Source organism: Heteronotia binoei, chromosome 8 (assembly GCF_032191835.1).
Source record: "Heteronotia binoei isolate CCM8104 ecotype False Entrance Well chromosome 8, APGP_CSIRO_Hbin_v1, whole genome shotgun sequence".
Lineage (NCBI taxonomy): Eukaryota > Metazoa > Chordata > Lepidosauria > Squamata > Gekkonidae > Heteronotia > Heteronotia binoei.
The window spans coordinates 73,954,341-73,979,667 of NC_083230.1; the positions used below are offsets into that span (position 1 = coordinate 73,954,341).

The following is a 25,327-nucleotide window of genomic DNA, read 5'->3' on the forward strand; positions in this document are numbered from 1 at the left end:
AGGACAGTCAGTTATAATTTAAAACAATTTAAAACAAAGTATTGGTGCTGTACAGAGTATACGATTTCTCTGTTGGTGGTCCTTCTGGTGGAATTGCCCAGTAGCATAAAAGCAGCAGCCTTCTCCCCTAGCTGTTATAGGCCCATTTAAAAAGTTCATTTTTACAAGCCCTGTGGAATTGGGAGAGATCCCGCAGGGCTCTTATGGGTCAAGGAGTGCATTCCACAGCATTGGTGCTGCCACTGAGAAGGCCCTGGCCCATATAAAGGCCAGGCTGGCCTCCCTGAGATTTCCTGTCTCAGTTCCTATCATACTATGGTATCTATGAAATTGGCTAATCACTTCATTCCTGAACATGACTCTTTCAATTGTTCGTCCTACATCTGCATTTCCTCCCTTTTACTCGAGGCTATCAAGGAAAACATTAACTTTCTAATTGTACTGAACACCCATTATCTAGTCTCATCCCTACACCTATTAGGAAACAACTCACCTTTTGTCTGGATATTTTGAAAATGCCAGGCACTCCTTTTTTACAGCAGCTCCAAATCCCATCATCTCACAGAGGTCTGAGAGGAGCAGAACAGGGCAGAGCAGCTGGAGAAGTTGCTGGGAATTTCTGAGTGTTGGAAGACTTCATTCTGAGCTTGTGGGGCTGCCTAAAATTCTGAGGTGTGATAGCAGGGGAACTTTGTTTGCTCTTTGTTTGGTTGAGTGGGCTAAAAAGGAGAAAGAGATTGAGAGTGATTGAGAGTGATTGCTGCTGATTGCTGAGGAGTGCCTCTGCTCCACCCTCTTTGCATTTTAAGCCAAGCCTTGCCAAAGGCTGAGCACATCTCACAGAGGTCTGAGAGGAGCAGAACAGGGCAGAGCAGCTGGAGAAGTTGCTGGGAATTTCTGAGTGTTGGAAGACTTAATTCTGAGCTTGTGGGGCTGCCTAAAATTCTGAGGTGTGATAGCAGGAGAACTTTGTTTGCTCTTTGTTTGGTTGAGTGGGCTAAAAAGGAGAAAGAGATTGAGAGTGATTGCTGCTGATTGCTGAGGAGTGCCTCTGCTCCACCCTCTTTGCATTTTAAGCCAAGCCTTGACAAAGGCGCAAGCCTTTGTCGCGAGCCGAAGGGCGAGAGCTAAAGGGCTCTTGGCCTGTGGCTCTTCGGCTGGGGGCTCCCTAAGGACCAGGAACCTAAGGACCAGGAACTCAGATCCCTGATTTCCTTGTTCTCCCAATAAGGTAAGTTAAGGTAAAGTAAGTTGACCCTCCAGAGGGGGAGCCACTTAAACAAACAGCATTTAAAGAGGAGCGTATATTTTAATATATATATATAATGAAGATAGAATGCCAGCAGGTGGTTGGGGGCTTTCCAGTGTTTTGCACAGAGTGTCACATGTACGACTATCTGCCCAAAGGACAGAAGTCTTGGGTGTGTGCTCGCTGCAAGGAGCTCCTGGTCCTCAGGGAACGAGTTCGTACCCTTGAGGCCGAGGTGACTGCCCTGGAGAAGCAGAGCAGGTCAGTTAGGCACTTGGGGAAGACTCTCAGGGGTGTAGTAGATGAGCCCCGCTCTGAACGTAGCAGCCCCGTTGCTGCAAGAGAGCGTGAGGGTCGAGAGGGAACAGGGCACAGTGCTGAGGATAAGAAGAATGCACCCTCAGAAGGGACCTCTTCTTCGGTTGGTGAGTGGGAATCCTTTCACGCCAAGGAACCATCCCTGAGCAGGGGGAGGGGGGGGTTGGTAGTTGGTGATTCGATCCGTAGGCAAGTAGACAGCTGGGTGGCGAAACCGCGTACTGACCATATCGTGACTTGCCTGCCTGGTGTGAAGGTAGCGGAAATACGCATGTAGTAGATAGGCTGGTAGACAGTGCTGGGGAGGAGCCGGTGGTCGTGGTGCATGTTGGCACCAACGATGTGGGGAAATGCAGTCATGAGGTCCTGGAGGAAAAATTTAGGCTGCTAGGCGGGAAACTTAAGGCCAGGACCTCCAAGGTAGCCTTTTCGGAAGTGCTACCTGTTCCACGTGCAGGGCAGGAGAGACAGGCACAAATTAGAAGTCTCAATGTGTGGATGAGATGATGGTGTAAGGAGGAAGGGTTTAAGTTTGTTAGGCACTGGGATGCTTTCTGGAACAAGCGGGAGCTGTACAAAAGAGACGGTCTCCACTTGTCCCCGGATGGAACCAGGCTGCTGGCGCTTAAAATCAAAAAGGTGGCAGAGCAGTTTTTAAACTAAATCTTGGGGGAAAGCCGACAGGAGATTAAATGTCTCTGGTTCGGGAGGACTCGTCTCAAAGAGATGAAGGGTTGGCTGCTGTTGTTCTACCGGGTAACGGACCAGAGTTGTCCACTGTGAAGGTGACAAACAGTATGGACTGTCTGCCAGAGTCTAGAGGCAGCAGGAGGAAGGTGACGGGCCTAGCTTGCCTGGGAAATTATAGATGTTTGTATGCAAATGCTAGAAGTGTTCGAAGTAAAATTGGTGAATTGGAATGTTTAGTGTTGGGAGAAAACGTAGACATTGTGGGAATTTCAGAAACTTGGTAGAATGAGGAGAATCAGTGGGACACGGTGATTCCTGGATATAAGTTATATCGGAAGGATAGGGAGGGAAGGGTTGGAGGTGGGGTGGCTCTGTATGTCAGAGAGGATATACGGTCCAGTAAGACTGAGGTCAGAGAATTAGATTCACTTTTAGAAATGCTTTGGGTTGAAACAGAGGGCCCAAAAGGAAATAACTATGGGAGTTTGTTATCGCCCACCAAATCAAAAGAGAGAGGACGATTATAATATGATGGAAGGCTTAAAGATAGCAGCTAAACGTAAAAACTGTGTTGTAATAGGTGATTTTAACTACCCGCAGATTGATTGGGTCAATATGTGTTCTGGTAGAGAGAAAGAGATTGAGTTTCTAGATGCTCTCAATGACTGCTATGGAGCAGATGGTCTCAGAACCTACCAGGAGTGGGGCGATCCTGGATTTGGTCCTAAGTAATGCCCAAGACTTGGTGAGAGATGTAAAAGTGATTGCGCCTCTTGGGAGCAGTGACCATAATGTTATTGATTTCACCGTTTGTATAAATAGGGAGTTGTCCAAAAAGACCGCCACAACCACGTTTAACTTTAAAAGGGGTAAATACACTGAGATGAGGAGGCATGTGAGGAGGAAACTGAAAGGAAAGGTACATACGGTCAAAACCCTTGGGGAAGCTTGGAGACTATTTAAAACTATAATCCTAGAAGCTCAGATAAAATACATACCACAAGTTAGGAAAGGCACAAACAGGCATAAGAAAAGTCCTGCGTGGTTAACAAACAAAGTAATGGAAGCTGTAAAAGGTAAAAAGGACTCCTTTAAGCGGTGGAAAACCAGTCCAAGTGAGATCAGTAAAAGGGAACACAGGCTGTGGCAAATCAAATGCAAGACTGTGATCAGGCAGGCAAAAAGGGACTATGAGGAGCATATTGCAAAAAACATAAAGACCAACAATAAAAATTTCTTCAAATATATTAGAAGTAGGAAACCAGCCAGGGAGGCAGTGGGGCCCTTGGATGACCATGGGGTAAAAGGATTACTGAAGGAGGATAGGGAAATGGCTGAGAAGCTGAATGAATTTTTTGCCTCCGTCTTCACTGTGGAAGACGAGAACTTTTTGCCCATCCCAGAACCACTAATTTTGGAAGGGGTGTTGAAAGACCTGAGTCAGATTGAGGTGACAAAAGAGGTCCTACAACTGATAGACAAATTAAAAACTAATAAGTCACCGGGTCGGATGGCATACATCCGAGAGTTCTGAAAGAACTCAAAGTTGAACTTGTGGATCTTCTAACAAAAATCTGTAATCTTTCATTGAAATCTGCCTCCGTTCCTGAGGACTGGAAGGTAGCAAATGTCACCCCCATCTTTAAAAAGGGTTTCAGAGGAGATCCGGGAAATTACAGGCCAGTCAGTCTGACTTCAATACCGGGAAAGTTGGTAGAAACCATTATCAAGGACAGAATGAGTAGGCACATTGATGAACATGGGTTATTGAGGAAGACTCAGCATGGGTTCTGCAAGGGAAGATCTTGCCTCACTAACCTGTTACATTTCTTTGAGGGGGTGAACAAACATGTGGACAAAGGAGACCCGATAGATATTGTTTATCTTGACTTCCAGAAAGCTTTCGATAAAGTTCCTCATCAAAGGCTCCTTAGAAAGCTTGTGAGTCATGGAGTAAAAGGACAGGTCCTCTTGTGGATCAAAAACTGGCTTAGTAATAGGAAGCAGAGAGTGAGTATAAATGGGCAGTCTTCGCAGTGGAGGACGGTAAGCAGTGGGGTGCCGCAGGGCTCGGTACTGGGTCCCATGCTCTTTAACTTATTCATAAATGATTTAGAGTTGGGAGTGAGCAGTGAAGTGGCCAAGTTTGCGGATGACACTAAATTGTTCAGGGTGGTGAGAACCAGAGAGGATTGTGAGGAACTCCAAAGGGATCTGTTGAGGCTGGGTGAGTGGGCATCAACGTGGCAGATGCGGTTCAATGTGGCCAAGTGCAAAGTAATGCACATTGGGGCCAAGAATCCCAGCTACAAATACAAGTTGATGGGGTGTGAACTGGCAGAGACTGACCAAGAGAGAGATCTTGGGGTCGTGGTAGATAACTCACTGAAAATGTCAAGACAGTGTGCGTTTGCAATAAAAAAGGCCAACGCCATGCTGGAAATTATTAGGAAGGGAATTGAAAACAAATCAGCCAGTATCATAATGCCCCTGTATAAATCCATGGTGCGGTCTCATTTGGAGTACTGTGTGCAGTTCTGGTCGCCGCACCTCAAAAAGGATATTATAGCATTGGAGAAAGTCCAGAAAAGGGCAACTAGAATGATTAAAGGGCTGGAGCACTTTCCCTATGAAGAAAGTTTGAAACGCTTGGGGCTCTTTAGCTTGGAGAAACGTCGACTGCGGGGTGACATGATAGAGGTTTACAAGATAATGCATGGGATGGAGAAAGTAGAGAAAGAAGTACTTTTCTCCCTTTCTCACAATACAAGAACTCGTGGGCATTCGATGAAATTGCTGAGCAGACAGGTTAAAACGGATAAAAGGAAGTACTTCTTCACCCAAAGGGTGATTAACATGTGGAATTCACTGCCACAGGAGGTGGTGGCGGCCACAAGTATAGCCACCTTCAAGAGGGGTTTAGATAAAAATATGGAGCACAGGTTCATCAGTGGCTATTAGCCACAGTGTGTGTGTATATATATAAATTTTTTTGCCACTGTGTGACACAGAGTGTTGGACTGGATGGGCTGTTGGCCTGATCCAACATGGCTTCTCTTATGTTCTTATGTTCATACTATTGTCACATTAGCTCACCTGTGTTATCATACCCTCAGGATACCTGTGAGCTGCCCTGAGCCTGCCTTCGGTGGGGAGGGCGGGATATAAATAAAATAAAATAAATAAATACATTTTGGTGTATAAATATACCTGTTCATGCCCAGTATGATTTGCTTTGGGACTCAATAAAGCATACACTCCTGCATGTGCATCTGCATGTGCATGTTGAATCCAGGGGTGGGAGTTGCTATAGTGAATCAAGTCTGCCAAGTGATCACACCCTATGATACCTCTTCCTGCATTGTCTTTTACATGATATTCAAGCACTGCCTATTAACACAATTCAGATAATTAAGCGCCCTGTGACAACCTGGAAACTCCAATTCAGATCTTCCCAGTGTTCCTAAAGTTCCTGAAAAATATATGACTCCAACTTTAAGCCCCCATTTTGTAATCCTGAATTATAATTCAATCAAAAACTTTCCTGCCTGATGCCCTTCCCTGTTGCCCTTTAGTCGGTTCTTTAGTTTTAACTTAATGAATTCCCTAGCTCTCACGTTATCCTCTGTTGTTATCTCTCTCTGCCCCCCCCCCCCAAAAAGACCCCATCTTATCCTACAGCCTAAAAACACTATAACTAGCCTGGCTTTAGAGCAGGAGATTTGAGTCTGACCTGGGTTACAACACAGACTGCAAAGCAGGCTTTCAACATGCTGCATCCCTCTTTCTTTCATATGATTTCTCTGCACAATAGGGCAGGCATATCTGTGCTAACCATTTTGACTTATCTCCCTTTATTTTCTAACCCATACTGCATTACACAAAAGCTAGCATTTTGCTCTTCTGCTATTTAGGCCTCACATCTGGAACAATGGATTCCATGTCTCCTCTGTCTTATTTCCCCATGTCCCCCCACATTTACACCTTTTTACTTAAAAGTAACTTAAAAGTAACCCTTGCTTCAAATTTACTTAAATTTGGAGTTACTTTTACTTAAAGTAACTTTACTTAAAGTTACTTTTACTTATAAGTAACACTTGCTCCAAATTGTAGCTCTGGTCAATTTATCATTGCTGTTGTTATATTATTAGTTTGGATAAGGAATGGACTCTGTCAGTGCTTTGATTTAGTATTTGCTAATATTTGCTTAGGATAGTCCCCAAATCCCTCAACCAACTCCATATATTCCTTTTCAAACCTTTAATCAGGTCTCTTACATCTTTTTCCTACTGAAAACATGCTACTCTCAGCCACCTCTTTAGGTAAAAGAACCTTGTTTTCTGCTCCCTGCACAAACATATTCACACATTTATGGAGGTGTGGTAACCTCTGCTTTGGATTGTCTGCAAGATCTCACCTAGCCTCACTTCTAAAACTTGGCCAGTCAGACTCTGCCCCAGACCATCTGACCAGGGAATTGGAAGCAGTGGCTGGTTGGCTACAACTGAGCTGACTGAAGCTGAACGGAGGTCCTGTTCATGAGTCGTGGAGGGCCATGATTGGGCATCCGGCTCCCCACCCTGGATGGCGCACCTCTTGTGCCAGCTCAGAAGGTGAGGAGTCTGGGTGTGATACTGGATGCCACCCTTTCTATGGAGGCCCAGGTCACAGCTGTTGCACAATCTGCTTTCTACCATCTTCGGCAGGCCAAACAACTAGCACCCTATCTGGCTCCTCAGGACTTAGCTATAGTGATCCATGCAACAGTCACTTCCAGGTTGGACTATGTGCTATGCAGGCTTGCCCTTGATACTGATTCAGAAAATCCTGCTGGTGCAGAATGCAGCAGCATGACTGCTTACTGAATTGCCTTTATGGCCAAGCAGTTAGCCGATGCTGCACAGTCTGCACTGGCTACCTATCAAGTACTGGATCCACTTCAAGGTTTTAGTATTGACATTTAAAGCCTTGCACAGCCTGGGACCGGCATACCTGCGGGACTGTCTCTCCCTATATGAGCCCCGAAGGCCATTTCAATCGGCCAGCCAACATCTTTTGACCATCCCTGGCCCAAAGGATGTCCGGCTTGTCTTGACCAGGGCCAGGGCCTTTTTGGCCCTGCCCCGACCTGGTGGAATCAGCTCCCTCTAGAAATTCGGGCCCTTCCGGATTTGTTACCATTCTGGAGGGCCTGTAAAATGGAGCTGTTTCGCCAGGTCTATGGTTGAGGCAAGCAGACGTCCTCACCTTACTACACCATCCAACTGGCCTCCCAGCAATGACTGCCACTTTATTTGGGGCCAATACTGTTGACATCTTGGGGCAACTTAAGCTGCCCATGATAATTACACCTCAAGTGCTTATACCATCCATTGCATCTTAAATGATTGATTTAATTGTTTTAACTATTTTGATGTTTTATTGTTGATTTTAATGTTTTAGCTTGTTGGAATCCGCCCTGAGCCCTTCACGGGAAAGGGCAGGCTATAAATGTAGAAAATAAAATAAATAAATAAATAAATGGTTGCGATCAAGCTTCCAATATATGGTTTGCCTCCCCACCCCACCCCCCATGACCAGCCTTTCTGTGTGGCCCATTTCCATCACAAAGGGAAGATTTGGTGAGACTGTGAATTCAGAGCAGCATCACATCTATTTTGGCCCTGGGTCTAATATCAGTATTTAAAAAAAAAACATATAAAACTATAATAGAAGACCCTTTATTTAAAAATATTCTATAAGAAGATCAGGAATCAAGTAAATACCTGAGTAAGACTAGAAAACCCAAGATTTCTACATCCATTACAGGGTGTCAGAGCTTCCCACAATCCTGTAGGTCCACAACTTTCACCTCCTTCTTCTTCTTCTTCTTCCTCTGCTGGTGATACATTGGTTGAAGATGGTCTCTAAAAACAAAGAAGTAGGACTTTCATAAATATACTGTATATTAATAAAAAGGCAATCTTATTTTTTTAAACTTCAGATATCTTGTCTAATAAAATAGACAAGATCAGATTCTACAAACCATGAAAAGGAGGAGTTTATGGAACCAATATTTCCCATTCTCCCTTTAGTTTCCTGCACTCTGTGAACTATATGCTTGAAGGTTGTGGGATCCTCAGTTACAGAATGGAATGCAGTGCGGTAGACGAGAGCAATTAATTGATAGAAATCATCCCTTCTCCTCCTGAGTAGGTTATTCTACTATCTCAGCAACCACTCACCCAAGGGATGGGCAGGTGATCTCCGTAGTTCCCAATGTTGCCACTCATTTTGATTCTGAGGGTCTTCCAGCACTCAGGATTATTTTTCCAAGGACCTCAGGAGATTCTTGGGGGAAGGGGGATGATATCCATTGTGTGACTCCTTCCTTCATGGGTCCAACCTCTACAAATTAATTGGAATTCAATACATCCACCTGAACTGAGTTTTGTAACCGAGTTTAATACAAGTGGTATATGGTAAATATTAGAATCCTACTAAATTTTAGTATCAGAATTGATTTTCCTTTTGACTTTAAAATGTTATTGCTTGATCTATGACAAGATAGGGCAAAGAATACATTGCAATAAAATATTTAGAACTTCTGGGTTCAAATCATTTAAACACATCATTATTTAATAGTAACCTTTATTTCCCTTCAGTATTCTGTAATAACAACTCAGACTATAATATACCAAAGAAGTTGGCCAAACATTTACATAGGCTTAACCCTATATACTGTGTTGCACTTTGGCCCTAGTCTTCCAGTCAGAACATGTGCCTTCATGTATATAGAACTTATTTCATTGTAGAAGGTATTCATTAGTAAACCGTGGAGGATTAATATGTCAATTTGTGGATCTTCTGACAAAAATATGTAATCTTTCATTAAAATCTGCTTCCATTCATGAGGACCGGAAAGTAGCTAATGTCACCCCCAAATTAAAAAAGGGTTCCAAAGGAGATCCGGGACATTACAGGCCAGTCAGTCTGATGTCAATACCGGGTAAGTTGGTGGAAACCATTATTAAAGAGAGAATTAGTAGACACATTGATGAACAAAAGCTATTGAGGAAAAATCAGCATGGGTTCTGTAAGGAACCCAATAGATGTTTACCTTGACTTCCAGAAAGTTTTTTATAAAGTTCCTCATCAAAAGCTCCTAAGCAAGCTAAATAGTCATGGGGTAAAAGGATAAGTCCCCGTGGTCAATCAAAAACTAAGTAACAGGAAATAGAGTGTGAGTATAAATGAGTTATTTTCACAGTGGAGGGTGGTAAGCAGTGGGGTACCGCAGGGCTCAGTACCGAGTCTGGTGATTTTTAATTTGTTAATGATTTGGAGTTGGGAGTAAGCAGTGAAGTGGCTAAGTTTGCGGATAACACTAAATTGTTCAGGATGGTGAGAATCAGGGAGGCACTCCAAAGGGATCTGTCAAGGCTGGGCGAGTGGGTGTTAACATGGCAAATGAGGTTCAACATGGCCAAGTGTAAAGTAATGCACATTCAGGCCAAAAAGCCTAACTATAAATACACATTGATGAGGTCTGAACTGGTGGAGATTGACCAAGAGAGAGATCTTGGAGTCATGGTAGATAACACACTGAAAATGTTGAGACAGTATGTGCAATAAAAAAAGGCCAACGCTATGCTGGGGATTATTAGGAAGGGAATTGACAGCAAATCAGTATCAGTATCAGTATCATAATGTCCCTATATAAATCAGTGGTGTGGCCTCATTTGGAATATTGCATACAATTCTTTTCACCACACCTCAAAAAAGATATTATAGAATTGGAAAAAGTCCAGAAAAGGACAACTAGAATGATTAATGGATTGGAACACTTTCCCTGTGAAGAAAGTTTATAGCAATATGTTGTCGAAGGCTTTACCAGCTGGAGTCCATTGGTTGTTGTAGATTTTCCAGGCTGTGTGGCCATGGTCTTGGCATTGTGAGAGCTGACGTTTTGCTAGCAACTGTGACTGACATCCTCAGAGGTGTAACCCAGAAAACTGGAGTTCTCTCTGCGTCAAATTGAGAAGAAGTTGGTAGGCAGGTGATTTATATCTACTCAGGCAGGTGGGGTAAGGCTGAGTCATTATCTTGTTGGAGCTTCCTGGGCTGTGACATGCTAATGGAGGAGCTTATCTGAGGGGGTTCTTTTGTATATGGATAGGCTATTGAAATTCTAATTTTATCTGTAGTGCTGTTGTAAGTTGTAGGACATTTTGTGTTTTTCAGGACTGGAAGCCATGCCCTATTCATTTTAAACTTCCTTCCTGTTGAAATTGTATTTATGTTTATGGATTTTAATGGCTTCTCTGTGTAATCTAACATGGTAATAGTCTTGGAATAAGATAAGAACATAAGAACACGAGAGAAGCCATGTTGGATCAGGCCAATGGCCCATCCAGTCCAACACTCTGTGTCACACAGTGGCCAAAAAAACCAAGTGCCATCATGAGATCCACCAGTGGGGCCAGGACACTAGAAGCCCCACTGTGCCCCCAAGCACCAAGAATACAGAGCATCACTGCCCCAGACACAGAGTTCCAACAACAAGCTGTGGCTAATAGCCACTGATGGACTTCTGCTCCATATCCTTATCCAATCCCCTCTTGAAGCTGTCTATGCTTGTAGCCACCACCACCTCCTGTAGCAGTGACTTCCATGTGTTAATCACTCTATGGGTAAAGAAGTGCTTCCTTGTACCCATTCTAATCCAACTGCTCAGCAATTTCATTGAATGTCCACGAGTTCTCATATTGTGAGAAAGGGAGAAAAGTACTTCTTTCCCTACCTTCTCTACCCCATTCACAATCTTATAAACCTCTATCATGTCATCCCTCAGTTGTTTCTCCAAGCTAAAGAGCCCCAAGCATTTTAACCTTGCTTCATAGGGAAAGTGTTCCAACCCTTTAATCATTCTAGTTGCCCTTTTCTGCACTTTTTCCAATGCTATAATATCTTTTTTGAGGTGCAGTGACCAGAACTGTACACAGTACTCCAAATGAAGCTGCACCATCGATTTATACATAGCAGGGGCATTATGATACTGGCTGATTTGTTTTCAATTGCCATCCTAATAATTCCCAGCATGGCGTTGGCCTTTTTTTTTGTTGTTGTTGCAGTCGCACACTGTCTCAACATTTTCTTTGAGTTATCTACCATGACCCCAAGATCACTCAAATAGTCAGTCTCCGCCAGTTCACACCCCAGCAACTTATATTTATAGTTAGGATTTTTAGCCCCAATGTGCATTACTTTGCACTTGGCCATGTTGAACCTCATTTGCCATGCTAACGCCCACTCCCCCAGCCTCAACAGATCCCTTTGGAGTGCCTCACAATCCTCTCTGATTCTCACCACCCTGAACAATTTAGTGTCATCTGCAAACTTGGCCACTTCACTGCTTACTCCCAACTCCAAATCATTAATGGACAAATTAAAAAGAATTGGACCCTGCAGCACCCCACTGCTTACCACTCTCCACTGAGAAAATTGCTCATTTATACTCACTCTCTGTTTCCTATTAATTAACCAGTTTTTGATCCACAAGAGGACTTGTCCTTTTATCCCATGACTCTCGAGCTTACTAAGGAGTCTTTGATGAGGAACTTTATCAAAAGCTTTCTGGAAGTCAAGATAAACACCATCTATTGGGTCCCCTTTGTCCACATGTTTGTTCATCCCCTCAAAGAACTCTAAAAGGTTAGTGAGGCAAGATCTTCCCTTACAGAGCCCATGCTGAGTCTTCCTCAATAACTTTTGTTCATCAATGTGCCTACTAATTCTCTCTTTGATAATGGTTTCCACCAACGTTCCCAGTATTCAAGTCAGACTGACTGGCCTGTAATTTCCCAGATGCTCTAGAACCCTTTTTAAAGATGGGGGTGACATTTGCTACCTTCCAGTCCTCAGGAACAGAGGCAGATTTCAATGAAAGATTACATATTTTTTGTCAGGAGATCCACAAGTTCACCTTTCTTTCAGAACTCTTGGATGTATACCATCTGGGCCTGGTAACGTATCAGTTTTTAATCTGTCTATCAGTTGTAGGACCTCCTCTCTCATCACCTCAATCTGACTCAGGTCTTTCAACACCCCTTCCAAAATTAGTGGTTCTGGAGTGGGCAAACACTTTCCATCTTCCACAGTGAAGACGCAGGCAAAAAATGTATTCAGCTTCTCAGCCATTTCCCTATCATCCTTCAGTAGTCCTCTTACTCCTTGGTTATCCAAGGGCCCCACTGCCTCCCTGGCTGGTTTCCTGCTTCTAATGTATTTGAAGAAAATTTTATTGTTGGTCTTTATGCTTTTTGCTATATGTTCCTCACAGTCCCTTTTTTGCCTGCCTGATCACAGACCTGCATTTGATTTCCCCAAGAGTTTTGACCATATTACTTTTCCTTTCAGTTTCCTCTTCACATGCCTCCTCATCTCAGAGAATTTACCTCTTTTAAAGTTAAAAGTGGTTGTGTTGGGGCAAGATACTGTGTCCTGTTTGAGTTAGGCTATGTTCCGTCACTGCTGATTTTTCAGGTTTGCCAAGTCTGCCAGTGCCTATCAACTTCTTCTCAATCTGATGCAGTGAGAACTCCAGTCATAGTTGCTGGCAAAAGGTCAAGTCTCACAATGCCAAAATCATGGCCACACAGTCCGGAAATCTACAACCAATGGACTCCGGCTGTGAAAGCCTTCGACAACATAAAAGTGAGAAGCACAGAAAAGTGGATAGCATTGGAGAAAGTCCAGAGAAGGGCAACTAGAATGATTAAAGGGCTGGAGCACTTTCCCTATGAAGAAAGGTTGAAACGCTTGGGGCTCTTTAGCTTGGAGAAACGTCGACTGCGGGGTGACATGATAGAGGTTTACAAGATAATGCATGGGATGGAGAAAGTAGAGAAAGAAGTACTTTTCTCCCTTTCTCACAATACAAGAACTCGTGGGCATTCGATGAAATTGCTGAGCAGACAGGTTAAAACGGATAAAAGGAAGTACTTTTTCACCCAAAGGGTGATTAACATGTGGAATTCACTGCCACAGGAGGTGGTGGCGGCCACAAGTATAGCCACCTTCAAGAAGGGTTTAGATAAAAATATGGAGCACAGGTCCATCAGTGGCTATTAGCCACAGTGTATGTGTGTATATAAAATTTTTTGTCACTGTGTGACACAGAGTGTTGGACTTGATGGGCCGTTGGCCTGATCCAACATGGCTTCTCTTATGTTCTTATGTTCAAAGAGCTCAAAATGGATTGATTCATTCTAACCTCTATGAAAAGTAAGGAATGGGGATGTCAGCTAACTTTACCTTGGCTTAGAGTGCATTGGCTTAGAGTGGCTTAGAGTGGCTTAGAGTGCATTGGCTTAGAGTGTGAAACAATGGTGATGTCAGGGGGCGTAGCCTAATATGCAAATTAATTTCTTCTGGGTTTTTTTCTACAAAAAACCCCCTGAGGATGACTCACAACATAATAACAATAAAACCAGTAATAAAAACAATTCAACAATGTAAACAATCAAAACAAGATGACACTAAAAACACTGACAGTCCAACATCTCCTGTAGCGTTCCAAACAGACAGTAATTCAGTAGCCTGATTTATAGCAGTTTTTAATCAGATGGTGGTAGATATCCTTATACACAACAGTGGCCCATAGGTCAGGGGTGTCGAACTCATTTGTTATGAGGGCTGGATCTGACATAAATGAGACCTTGTCGGGCCAGACCAGGCTATGTTGGGCCGAGCCATGTGTGTACCTATTGAAGATTAGGTAGCAGAGATATAAACTTTTTAAAGGACACAGACAAACACGACTAAAGATTTTTTTTAAAAAAAGAAGCTTACAACATGCTTAAAACATTAGCACATTAGTCCTGAAGGTGCTTTCTTTGTATTTCTCCCATGGAATCCAGGGAACTGGGCAAAGGAAGCTCTGGCTATTTCCCTCCCTCCCCAGGGGACCAGGAGGGGGAGGAGCCTCAACCAATGGAGAAAATAGAGGCTTTGCTCTGTAGTTTCTGTGTGACTGAGCAAGCCTTGCAAAGCAAGCTGAGATGCAGAAGGAAGCAAGAGAGAGGGAGAAGGAAACAGACAAGAGCCAGTTGCTTGGGGGCCTGATAGGAGACTTCCGAGGGCCTGATTCGGCCCCTGGGCTGCATGTTTGACACCCCTGCCATAGGTAATAAACTGTATCTGGAAGGCACTGGGTAGGTACCAAAGACAGGGGAGGCTGAGATGGTTTAACACCTGCTGCCTAACCCAAAGGCCTTGTGGAACAGCTCCATCTTACAGGCCTTGTGGAGCTGTAACAGCTCCCACAGGGCTCTGAGCTCAGGTGGGAGCCTGTTCCACCAGGCTGGGGCTAGGGTCAAAAAAGCCCTGGCCCTGGTCAAGGCTAAGGTCATCTCTTGGGGCAGGGATTACCAGGAGATGTTGATCTACAGAGCACAAGGCTCTCCGGGGAACATATGGGGAGACAGGTATGTAATATGAACAATTTATAAAAATGTGTTTTATTGTTTTTATAATTTTTATTAATTTTAACTACAAAAAGAAAAGGCAAAAGCATAGATACATTAAAGAGGGGAAGGGATGGATACAAAGTGGGAAAAACAGAAACAAAGAAGAATGCAAATATATCAATTACAATTCTATCTTCAAATAAAATACCCAGTTCTTTCTACCTGCAAATATGAGGTTCTCCCCCTATATTTTACCATTTTTATCTTTCATTGTAGATTTTTTACTAAACTATTACTTGAAATGCAAGTCTGTTTTCGCACACAGCTTACCTCGCAGTCACAATCCTGTTCCCTCTGCAGCGTCTGGTCGGATTTCCCACCATCTGCACCGGAGTTGCAGGAAGTGCCGCGGCTTTTGCGTAGCAAATGTAAACCACTAAAACCCAGTTTACGTTTGCTACGCAGAGGCTGCGGCACTTCCTGTAACTCCAGTGCAGATGGTGGGAAATCTGACCAGACACTGCGGAGGGAACAGGATTGTGACTGCGAGGTAAGCTGTGTGTGAAAATGGTATAAACAATTCTTCTTCAACACATATAAGTATAAAAAAGTCAGCGCAGTCTCAACACAGAACTGGCTGGTTAGGCTTAACCATATTGAAAACACAGACTAACTTGTTATTTTAACAATATCGTCATCAAAATAAGCCTATAAAACCAATATCTTTATCCTTAACAAGCTAAAAATAAAACATAATAGTTTATCTATCTCAGTATAATCAGTTTCTCCAAACAAACATACTAAGAGCAGATCTGTCAGATTACAAAATAGTTGTGCTGTCAGCCTTCTTAACAATTGGTCCAAATTAACTATTTATTTATATAGCATTTTTTGTAAAACTTTTCCAAAGATCTCACTTGACCTTTTAAAACCGCATATCAGTTCTTATTAAAAATTCCATATCTAATTACCCACAGAGGGAACAACAGTTTAAAAACCTTTCTTCCTGGAAGGTTTCCACATCTTGATTTTTTGCTGCTTTTTGCTGCTTAACTCAACCATATTAAAAATATAGACTAGCTTATTAGTTTAACAATATCATCATTAATATGAGCCTAAGAAACAAATATCTTTATCTATTAAGAGTAAATCTACCAAATTACAAGATAATTATGTTGTCTGCCTTCTTAAAAATTAATCCAAGTTAACTATTTATTTACATAAAATTCTTTTCAAAACTTTTCAGTACTTTAGCTCTTATATCCATATTACTCTAGGAAAAAAACTTAATATAATCCAAAAATCTCAGCCTTTAAAAATCGCATGTCAATTCTTATTAAGAGTTCCATATCCAACTACCCACAGAGAGAGAGAATTCAAAAACCCTTCTTCCTGAAAAATTCTACATCTTGATTTTTGACTAAGATGCACCTTCTCTCTCCTTAATATGGTCTAAAACAAATATCTTTAACAGGCTAAAAATAAAACATGATAGTTTATCTATCTCAATATAGACAGTTTCTCCAGACAAACGTACTAAAAGCAGATCTACCAAATTACAAAATAATTGTGCTGTCTGCCTTCTTAACAATTAATCCAAATTAACTATTTATTTATATAACATTTTTGTAAAACTTTTCCATCCTTGAGATCTCACTTGCCCTTTTAAAATAGCATATCAATTCTTATTAAAAATTCCATATCTAATTACCCACAGAGAGAACAACAGTTCAAAAATCCTTCTTCCTGAAGGGTTTCCACGTCTTGATTTTTTGCTGCTTAACTCAACCATATTAAAAATACAGACTAGCTTGTTAGTTTAACAATATCATCATAAAACTGAGCATAAGAAACAAATATCTTTATCTATTAAGGGCAAATCTACCAAATTACAAGATAATTATGTTGTCTGCCTTCTTAAAAATTAATCCATGTTAACTATTTTTTACATAAAATTCTTTTCAAAACTTTTCATCCCTTTAGCTCTTATGTCCATATTACTCTAGGGGTGTTTTCGCACTCACCTTCAGCCGGCGCCGCGACCCTCTTGACGACGGAGGATCTGTGCTGATTTCCCACACGAAGCGCTGGAGCAACCAGAAGAGCCGCCAATTTCCGGCGCGAAGCCCGCTCAAGCGTTTTCCTGCTTCTTGGCGATTTACGTTTGAGCGGGCTTCGCGCCGGAAATTGGCGGCTCTTCTGGTTGCTCCAGCGCTTCGTGTGGGAAATCAGCACAGATCCTCCGTCGTCAAGAGGGTCGCGGCGCCGGCTGAAGGTGAGTGCGAAAACACCCTAGGAGAAAAAACTTAATATAACCCAAAAAATCTCAGCCTTTTAAAATCGCATGTCAGTTCTTATTGAGAGTTCCATATCCGACTATCCTAGAGAGAGAGACAATTCAAAAACCCTTCTTCCTGAAAAATTTCCACATCTTGATTTTTTGGCTGAGATGCACCTTCTCTCTCCTTAATGCAGTCATCCCTCTCGGTAAAAGTAGGAAGAATTCCATGCCATTTGTTCCTCTCGACAAAACTTCAATCAATCTCGATTTCCGGTCTTTCTTTTTAACTGCGCCACAAGGTTCCATTTTAGTTTTCTTTTGTTCTTTTCCCAGCAGTTCACTCTCCCTTTCAATTCCACAGACATCACCAGGATCTCTTTAACACTCTGCTCATGTAGATTTGCGATTTCGCTAGTTTTCAGCACAAAAGCTCCCATTTGTTTCTTAATCAACTCTGTTAATGAACCAAGATCCTGCTTCAGAGAATTTATATTACATAATATGTCTTTTTTATAAAACATTTCGCTTGGTAATGCCATTTTTCTCTGTCAACAAGCTCAGTCTATTAATCCAAGTTGAAAAGTAGCTCAGAGACTCAGTCCGCCCTTCCAAATCTTCTCTAGCTGTGAGTTTAAATGTTACCATTTCAGTTGCTATCCGACAACAAAGAGAAATCTTTCTAGAATATATCTCATTTTTGTTCAGACCATATTGCAGCCAGATAATAACCTCTTTAACACATATCCAATTATAGTCCAGGTCGTTTTAGATATCTGCATTCAGTCTAATTCAGATTATTTCCAATACTTAAAAATGTTCTTTAACTTTTCGAAGCCTCATTCACAGAGAAAGTGGAGATGGAATCGACCTCTTTCCCTTCCTTTGAACTGACCCGCTTGTTGTTATGTAAAACGACCCATTAGCCAGTGGTATAGAAAGTGCACTTACTTGCCAAGTAGAATTGCTATGCTTAAGGTAGAGAAACAGTACATAAGAAGTTTATTGAAAGAAAGAAAAGCAAGTGGTCGGGCATTCACCTCTTCCTGCTGAGTTAGCTATCATGGTGGAGGAGCCTTGGGGCATACAAGAAGAACAGGAACAGCTGCCGCTGAACCCCTGGCACAAACTGGAATGCAGAGAATGTTCAGCTGGCATAAAAATGGGATTTCCCTACTTAACAATTCTTCTATAAAAGTCTGCTAAATATTACTCAAAGTTGTTTAATGCATTATGCCCTAGCAATTTAAACACCTGCAAAGACAGGGTGTAAGTATTGTACATAATATGACTGATAGGGTTTTTAAATTATTATAAGAATCCATATCATAGAGTTTAAGCAATGTAAGAAGGATTTCAACAAAATGTGCAGTTTTATTTATGGCTGATGCACTGAAGTTCTCTGGGGGGAAACTGATTTATCTTTAGATATATTGAGCACACATGTGTAAGAGTACATAGAATCACTACTAAGATTATGTAGGGTAATCTTTAGTACTTCTGTACCAGAGTGTCTGAGAATTCACTAGGCCAAGGAACAATGAATATTTGAAAGAACTGTACAGGAATTGTTATATAATTCTACTTCTGTACCAGAGTGTCTGAGAATTCACTAGGCCAAGGAACAATGAATATTTTAAAGAACTGTACAGGAATTGTTATATAATTCTACAAGTACAGACAAATTAGGGGTTTGCCTAGGGCACTAGCAGCCCCGTGGCGCAGAGTGGTAAAGCAGCAGTTCTGCAGTACTGCGGTCTGAACTCTCTGCTCATGACCTGAGTTCGATTCCGGCAGAAGCTGAATTCAGGTAGCCAGCCGAAGGTTGACTCAGCCTTCCATTCCTCCGAAATCCATAAAATGAGCACCCAGCTTGCTGGGGGGGAAGTGTAAAAGACTGGAGAAGGCAATGGCAAACCACCCTGTAAAAAAGTCTGCCGTGAAAATGTTGAGAAAGCAACGTCACCGCAGAGTCGGAAACAACTGGAGCTTGCACAGGGGACCTTTCCTTTCCTTGGGCACTAGGCCAGGGGGGCACCATGTGTGTGAGAAAGAGAGAGGGAGCGAGCGAGAAAGAGAGAGAGAGAGTGCAGTGCTAGGAGGTAGCAGCGGGGCTGTGTGTGTGTGAGAGAGAGAGAACACAGCACAAAGAGGTGGTGGGGCTGTGTGTGCACATGTGTGAGAGAGAGGGGGAGCAAGAGAGTGCAACATAAGGAGGTGGCAGTGGGGCTATGTATGTGTGTGTGTGTGCATGTAAGAGAAGGGGAGGGAGGGAGAGAGAGAGAACGTGGCACAAGGAGGCAGTGGGCCTAGGCTTCCCAAACCTCCCGCTCTGGCGGGACACTTCTGGGTTCGCAGCCTCATCTCCCGCTCTTCAAAACTCTGGAAGGGGGGGTGGGGGGTGGAGGGGGGGAGAACATACCTTTAGGCTTCATGTTGTAGAGCTCCTGAGCCGTTTGCAAAATGTCTGCCCCTTTAAGGCTGGGCAGGAAGCAGAAAGGGCTTCTGAGAACGGCCCCTCCCTTTCTTTTGCTTTTGTTTTCACAGGAAGTAGAGTTGTCCGGAGGAAGATCTGGTAAGTGTGTGTGTGTGAGAGGGAGGGGGCAGGAGGTTCCCTAGTTTGGAGCCCCCCCCTTTAGAAAGCGTGGGGGGGAGGGAAATGTCTACTGGGCACTCTATTATTCCCTATGGAGAACAATTCCCATAGGGAATAATAGGAAATTGATCCGTGGGTATTGGGGGCTCTGGGGGGGCTATTTTTTGAGGTAGAGGCACCAAATTTTTAGTATAGCATCTAGTGCCTCTCCCCAAAATACCCCCCAAGTTTCAAAACGATTGGACCAGAGGGTCCAATTCTATGAGCCCCAAAATATGGTGCCCCTATCCTTAATTATTTCCTATGGAAGAAAGGCATTTTAAAAGGTGTGCTGTCTCTTTAAATGTGATGGCAAGAACTCCCTTGGAGTTCAATTATGCTTGTCACATCCTTGTTCTTGGCTCCACCCCCAAAGTCTCCTGGCTCCACCCCCAAAGTCCCCAGATTTTTCTTTAATTGGACTTGGCAACCCTAAGTGGGCCATGTGTGTGAGAGCAGTGGGGTTCTGTGTGTGCATGTGTGTGGGGGAGGGAGCAAGAGAGTGCAACACAAGGAGGTGGCAGTGGGACCGTGTATTGTATCCTGCTTATATCAAAACTTTGAGTAGCATCCTAAATGTAGTTTTAATTATTTAACTTTTATTGTTTTAATTCTGTAATTTAATATTATTGTTTTAAATTATTGTTAGTTCATTTTGTTTCAGCTCAGATTTTCAGCCTGTAAAGATCATCCTGTATCCTGACTGTGTCTTCTACTGTATTTGCTACCCCTCCCAATTTAGCTAACCTATCTAGCATTGTTTTTTATGAGGGACATCAAAGAGCATGCCGTTTGCTACCAGTAAGGGAATAATTTTGGACAGCCATTATTTTCATTGTGTTTTTGGATTCTGTACAGATCAATGTGTAATTTTATATCTTCTGCCTTTCCTTTTCTTATTTTCTGAGGCATTTGCTTCTTGCGGGGGGGGGGGTTGTGTGTGTGTATATTATTAATCCCCTGGAGGCACTTCATTTTGAAGAGCAGTCCTTTGGCACAAGACACTTCCTGCTCATTGCTAGGGTTATTTCAACACAGATTATTTGTCCTGGGCTCATTGCTGTTGGAAATTTGCCACATGGAAGCCCTGTTGCCACTGCACTTTACTAGCAGCCACACCAACAATGGAGAAATAATCCAAACACATCCCCAAGCAGAAAACACCATGATCTTGCAATGAGCAGAAAGCACCAAGCACCAAAGTAAGACATTTCACAGATATATGAAGCTACCCCATACCGAATCTAGGGCTGCCAGGTCCAACTCAGGAAATATCTGGGGACCTTTGGGGGCAGAGCCAGGAAACTTTCCCATTCCCCAAATAAATAAATAAAAATACAGCAGTGCAGTCCCCTAAAAATTTACAGCAATGCAGCCTGTAAATCAGACCCCTTTTTATAATTCACTTGAAATTCGGGGAGGCTTTAGAAAAGAAAATGGACTAGGTTCCCTGGTATTTTGATACCATTTGATGAAAAATGCCTGCTCAGGAAAACCTGTCATTTTCCCCACATGGAGATCAATTGGCAGACATCCAATCCAATATTAATGAAAATGGAACCCAACAAGTGTTCACAATATAATATAATTCTTAAAACCAATACAAAACCAATTCTTAAAACCAATACACATTCCCTTTCTTTGATTATGATAAGGAATAAAAATGACCATTTTTTCCAGTGCACACCCCTAATACGTGTACATGTAGTTATGAGAATACTACTCAGATAAACAAATGAAGAACTCCAGTACAGTATATTTGAAAGCAAATTAGCTCTAAAACAGTTTCCTCCCTGCTTTTGCTTTCTAATGTGAAAGCGAGGGTGGATAAGTGGGTGGAAGAATGATGGGGCTTATAGAAAATGCATTATTCTTCATGCTGCAGCAGGGAACAGAGATTAAAGAAGCAGTGAAAAAACATACGATAAGTGAGTAGGCAGTGGTCACCATTTTATTATCTTCTTCCAGCTTATAGTAATTTTGTTTTAAAATGCATTCTTTTCAGAGGAAAATATGTAACTGCCAAATGCAGTCAATTGCTTCTTTAAGACATCTTGCATTGCAGTATGTCTGAATGTAGGGGGAAAGCCTATGCAAAGCCATGATTCCTTTTTCTTTAGATAAATGCTGCAGATAGATAGTTAAGAATAAAAAGCATTTGCACTGCATCATCTGTGGCAGGGATAATTCAGACATCACATTTCTTTTTCATTAAAAACATTTTATTATTCATTTTATTTTTTCTAACCTGGCTTTTCAGTGATGCCCTTAAAGGAACTTTAAACATACAAACACATTTAAATTCATCAATACAATTTAAACACTTTAAAAACTGAAGTGAAATACAAAGAATCTTAACAGGCAAGCCTACATTTCCTGTTACTTCATGCCAGGTCTAAGCTAAGAGCCAAACTAGATTTTACAGCAGCCACAGGTTTGACCTGTGGCCACTGACATTTTAGGGATGAATTTGACTCTTTAAAAACATGAGGGAGCCATCCCAATTGGTCCCCCAATGTAGAAGGACCATATGATCTTGTTCCTCCCTGCACCTTTTCATGTACTGAAACAGCCATAATCCAAGGGGCTACTGCAATCACCAAGTTGTGTTGGCAGTGATGGTCTAGTCAGTACATTAAATTTAGACAAGTGTCTGGTTCCTGGGCTTGGCACAGCCCCTAGCCCACCTTTGTGGGACAAAAGGCAGCCTTATGGTCACCCACAGCACACTTACTGGCAGGAGGCAAACAAGAAGGCAGCAGCAATAGCTGCCAATAACCTTCTGGAGGCTATACAGGCCTGGAAGAGGTCTGGCAGGGGGCAGGAGAAGGTGGAGGTAGCAGCAGTTTTGGAACAGGGAACAAGGAGACTGGGCAACCTGGCAGTGATTATTGGGGGGGGGGGGGCAGGGCAGAGAGACAAATGGAGGAAAGAAAGCATTCCTCAGAGTCTTTGACTGGCCTGTAAAGGGCCCAAGAGAAGACAGATCCTGGCTACCTTCCTTTTATCACTGCTGGATGATCAGTTCAGAGCAGGATTGTCCCTAGGCATCCAGCATCCAAGGGGTCTTACAAAAGGAGAAGTTCAAACAAAGCTGGGAAGGGGGGGGGGAGGACTGTACATACAAGGTTCCCCTGGGGAACCCCACATTCTAGTGAATACCTCACTGATCCCCTTGGTGCTACCCTCTGTCCCCAACCATGAAGAAATGAGGTAAGCCATTGCAGGGCCACCCCACGAATCCCCACATCAGCAAGGCAGTGAGTCAACAGATGATGGCTGACTATGTCAAATGCTGCTGTGAGATCAAGCAGATGTTGAAATAGAGCAGGACATTCTAAGCCTATGGTGAGCCTACTTGACTACAGCCAGGATAGCAGAAGGTGGCAAAACCACCAAAGGCATGAGGAGCACCGCAACATGTGTATGTGTTCTTCCCTTTTCTTTCAATTAAAAACTCCTTAAAAGCAATAGCCAAGCAGTTGCCAGAGTAACTTTACTATCACACACTGGCCAGGACAAATGCATTGAAACACCTGTTTGCAGAATGTTGAATTAATTGTTCTCTGATCCGGACCCTGCTTCTCAGCCTTAGCCATGATGTTAGGTCCCAGCTCAATATCTTCCATTCAAGACCTCTGCCTAGTGTTGTGTACTCAAGATAGCTGCCTGCCTTTCTATCAGTTCCTGAACTTACCAGTGCCAGAACTGCTTTCTACAACCCCATCCCCACCAATGGACAGTCACTTATGCTCCATCATGAACAGAAGCGTATATATAGTAAGTCCACTTTCTTAAGCTGGAACTCAAGTCACTCACTCCTTTCACATTAAAAGTAGTGTACGGTAATACTTGGCCCATGCCCACCTACTCTAACTAGCACTCATTCCAGCTACATGCCAATGCACAGCTATTAGCTCCAGGGCAACAATGACAGCTTGAATGTACAATCAGATAATGACAGCTGAGTCTTTTGGCTGCTTTCACAAGACCAGGAACACCAAGAATATTAGATTTCTTCAGCCACTACGATTTTTTTTTGTAGTGAAACTCTAACCTCAAGCACTAGTTTTTTTAAAAAAACACACACACAATAATGGAACTCTGTGTTATTTACAGGTCTTTCTCCCACTTTGTAATAAACCCAACCAGGGCCTTTTTTTTTTTAGCAGGAACGGATTTCTGGTTGGCTTAGTGTCAGGGAGTGTGGCCTAATATGCAGATAGGTCCATGCTGGACTTTTTCTACCCAAAAAGCCCTGTGCAAAACACCGGTGATGTCACCAGATGTGGTCTAATATGCAAATGATCTCCTGCTGAGTTTTTTCTACCAAAAAAGCCCTGAACCCAACTGTACCCCCAGGTCTTTTCTACAGCTCTCAGGGGTTTGAGCAGATAGAGTGCTTTTTAAATGGTGTTTTAATTGTATACAATATTGTTTTTAATTTGTTGCTGAACACTTATGAGAGTCTTCAGTCCTTGTAGCTTTTGCTGTTTTGTTAGCTGCCTGGAGGCTCATGGGATAACACAGAGTACAAATATTTTAAATAAATCAATTTCTCTCCCCTCCTCTTTTGTGCTTAACTGACATGCAGCCGCTCCCGCAACAGGCTTCTGAAGTTTATTTAGCCTTCAACTGGCCATTTTGGGTCGTTTCCCCCCCCCCTAACTTTTATCAAGGTAATCTTTCTACATTCCTTGGAAGTTTTGTGAGCAGAGAACCCTATCTTGGCTGGCCTGATTTTGTTCCTTTCATTTTCAGAGGCAAGTCACTTTGTTATTACATATACTAACAAAATGGGCGGAAGGCTATAAGGAACTGGAGATGGAGTGACAATTTTGGAAATCCTAATACTCCTAGCCTCCAAATCTTTCCCTACAGGGTTCTCTATGCTCACAAGGGCTTGAGCAGATTGCTTTCTGTTCTCCTCCACCTTTTCCCCCTTTAGTTGCTTGCAGCAGTTTGTCTCCTCTGAAGCATTTTTAGTCTTGTCAGAGAATTATAAGGGTTTAAAAAAAAAAAAACTGGTTAATTCTGCATACCTGAGCAGTCATTCCCTCTCTATCTTGTCTGTGCAACCTGCAATGCACACAAGGTTCAGCCAATTTGCTATTAAATATAGTGATATTTGTTTAATAAGAAATAAAAGGACTTACAGTCTTGCTTGTTCTCTGAAAATGTTAAAGCCCAAATACATAGACACTCAACAGCCTTTGGGGATGACTATACAGACTGATGTCTAAAATCTGGAATGCATTTTATCTAGCAGTTGAATTGAATTTCTGGAATTGGAGAGCATTATGCATGTTTATATAACATGATTCCACCAATGTTCCCTCTAAGCTGCAGAGTCTTGTGAGCAAAAATTCTACTTTGTGAGCTACTAATATTGAAGTTGTGAGCTATTGGCATCAAAGTTGTGAGCTACTGCATAAATTGTTGTGCTCTGGGATCAATTTTCCTGAGCTAACACAAAAATCTGTGAGCTGGAGGCTAAAAATCTGTGAGCTAGTTCACGCTAGCATCATTTTCTCAGCAAATGACAAAGAGAACTATGGGCTATTAAGAGATCAACTATTTTATTTTCACACCTTTGTGCTTATAATTACTTACACCCAACTGTATTTTTCTATCTCAGACCTTTTTACCTCTCCATCCAGTCCATCCACAAAGAATAGCCTGTTCTATATTATAACTGAAAATTAAAT

General features: G+C 42.5%; 1 protein-coding gene across 1 annotated transcript in view; it reads right to left on the bottom strand.

The window, feature by feature from the left end:
* The window catches only part of ANKS1B (ankyrin repeat and sterile alpha motif domain containing 1B), an 831,045-nt gene that overhangs the window by 647,058 nt on the left and 158,660 nt on the right, over positions 1 to 25,327 (bottom strand). The window contains exon 9 of the mRNA XM_060245226.1: positions 8,023 to 8,163. Within this exon, the coding sequence (XP_060101209.1) occupies positions 8,023 to 8,163 (141 nt within the window). The remainder of the gene's footprint in view (positions 1 to 8,022; positions 8,164 to 25,327) is intronic.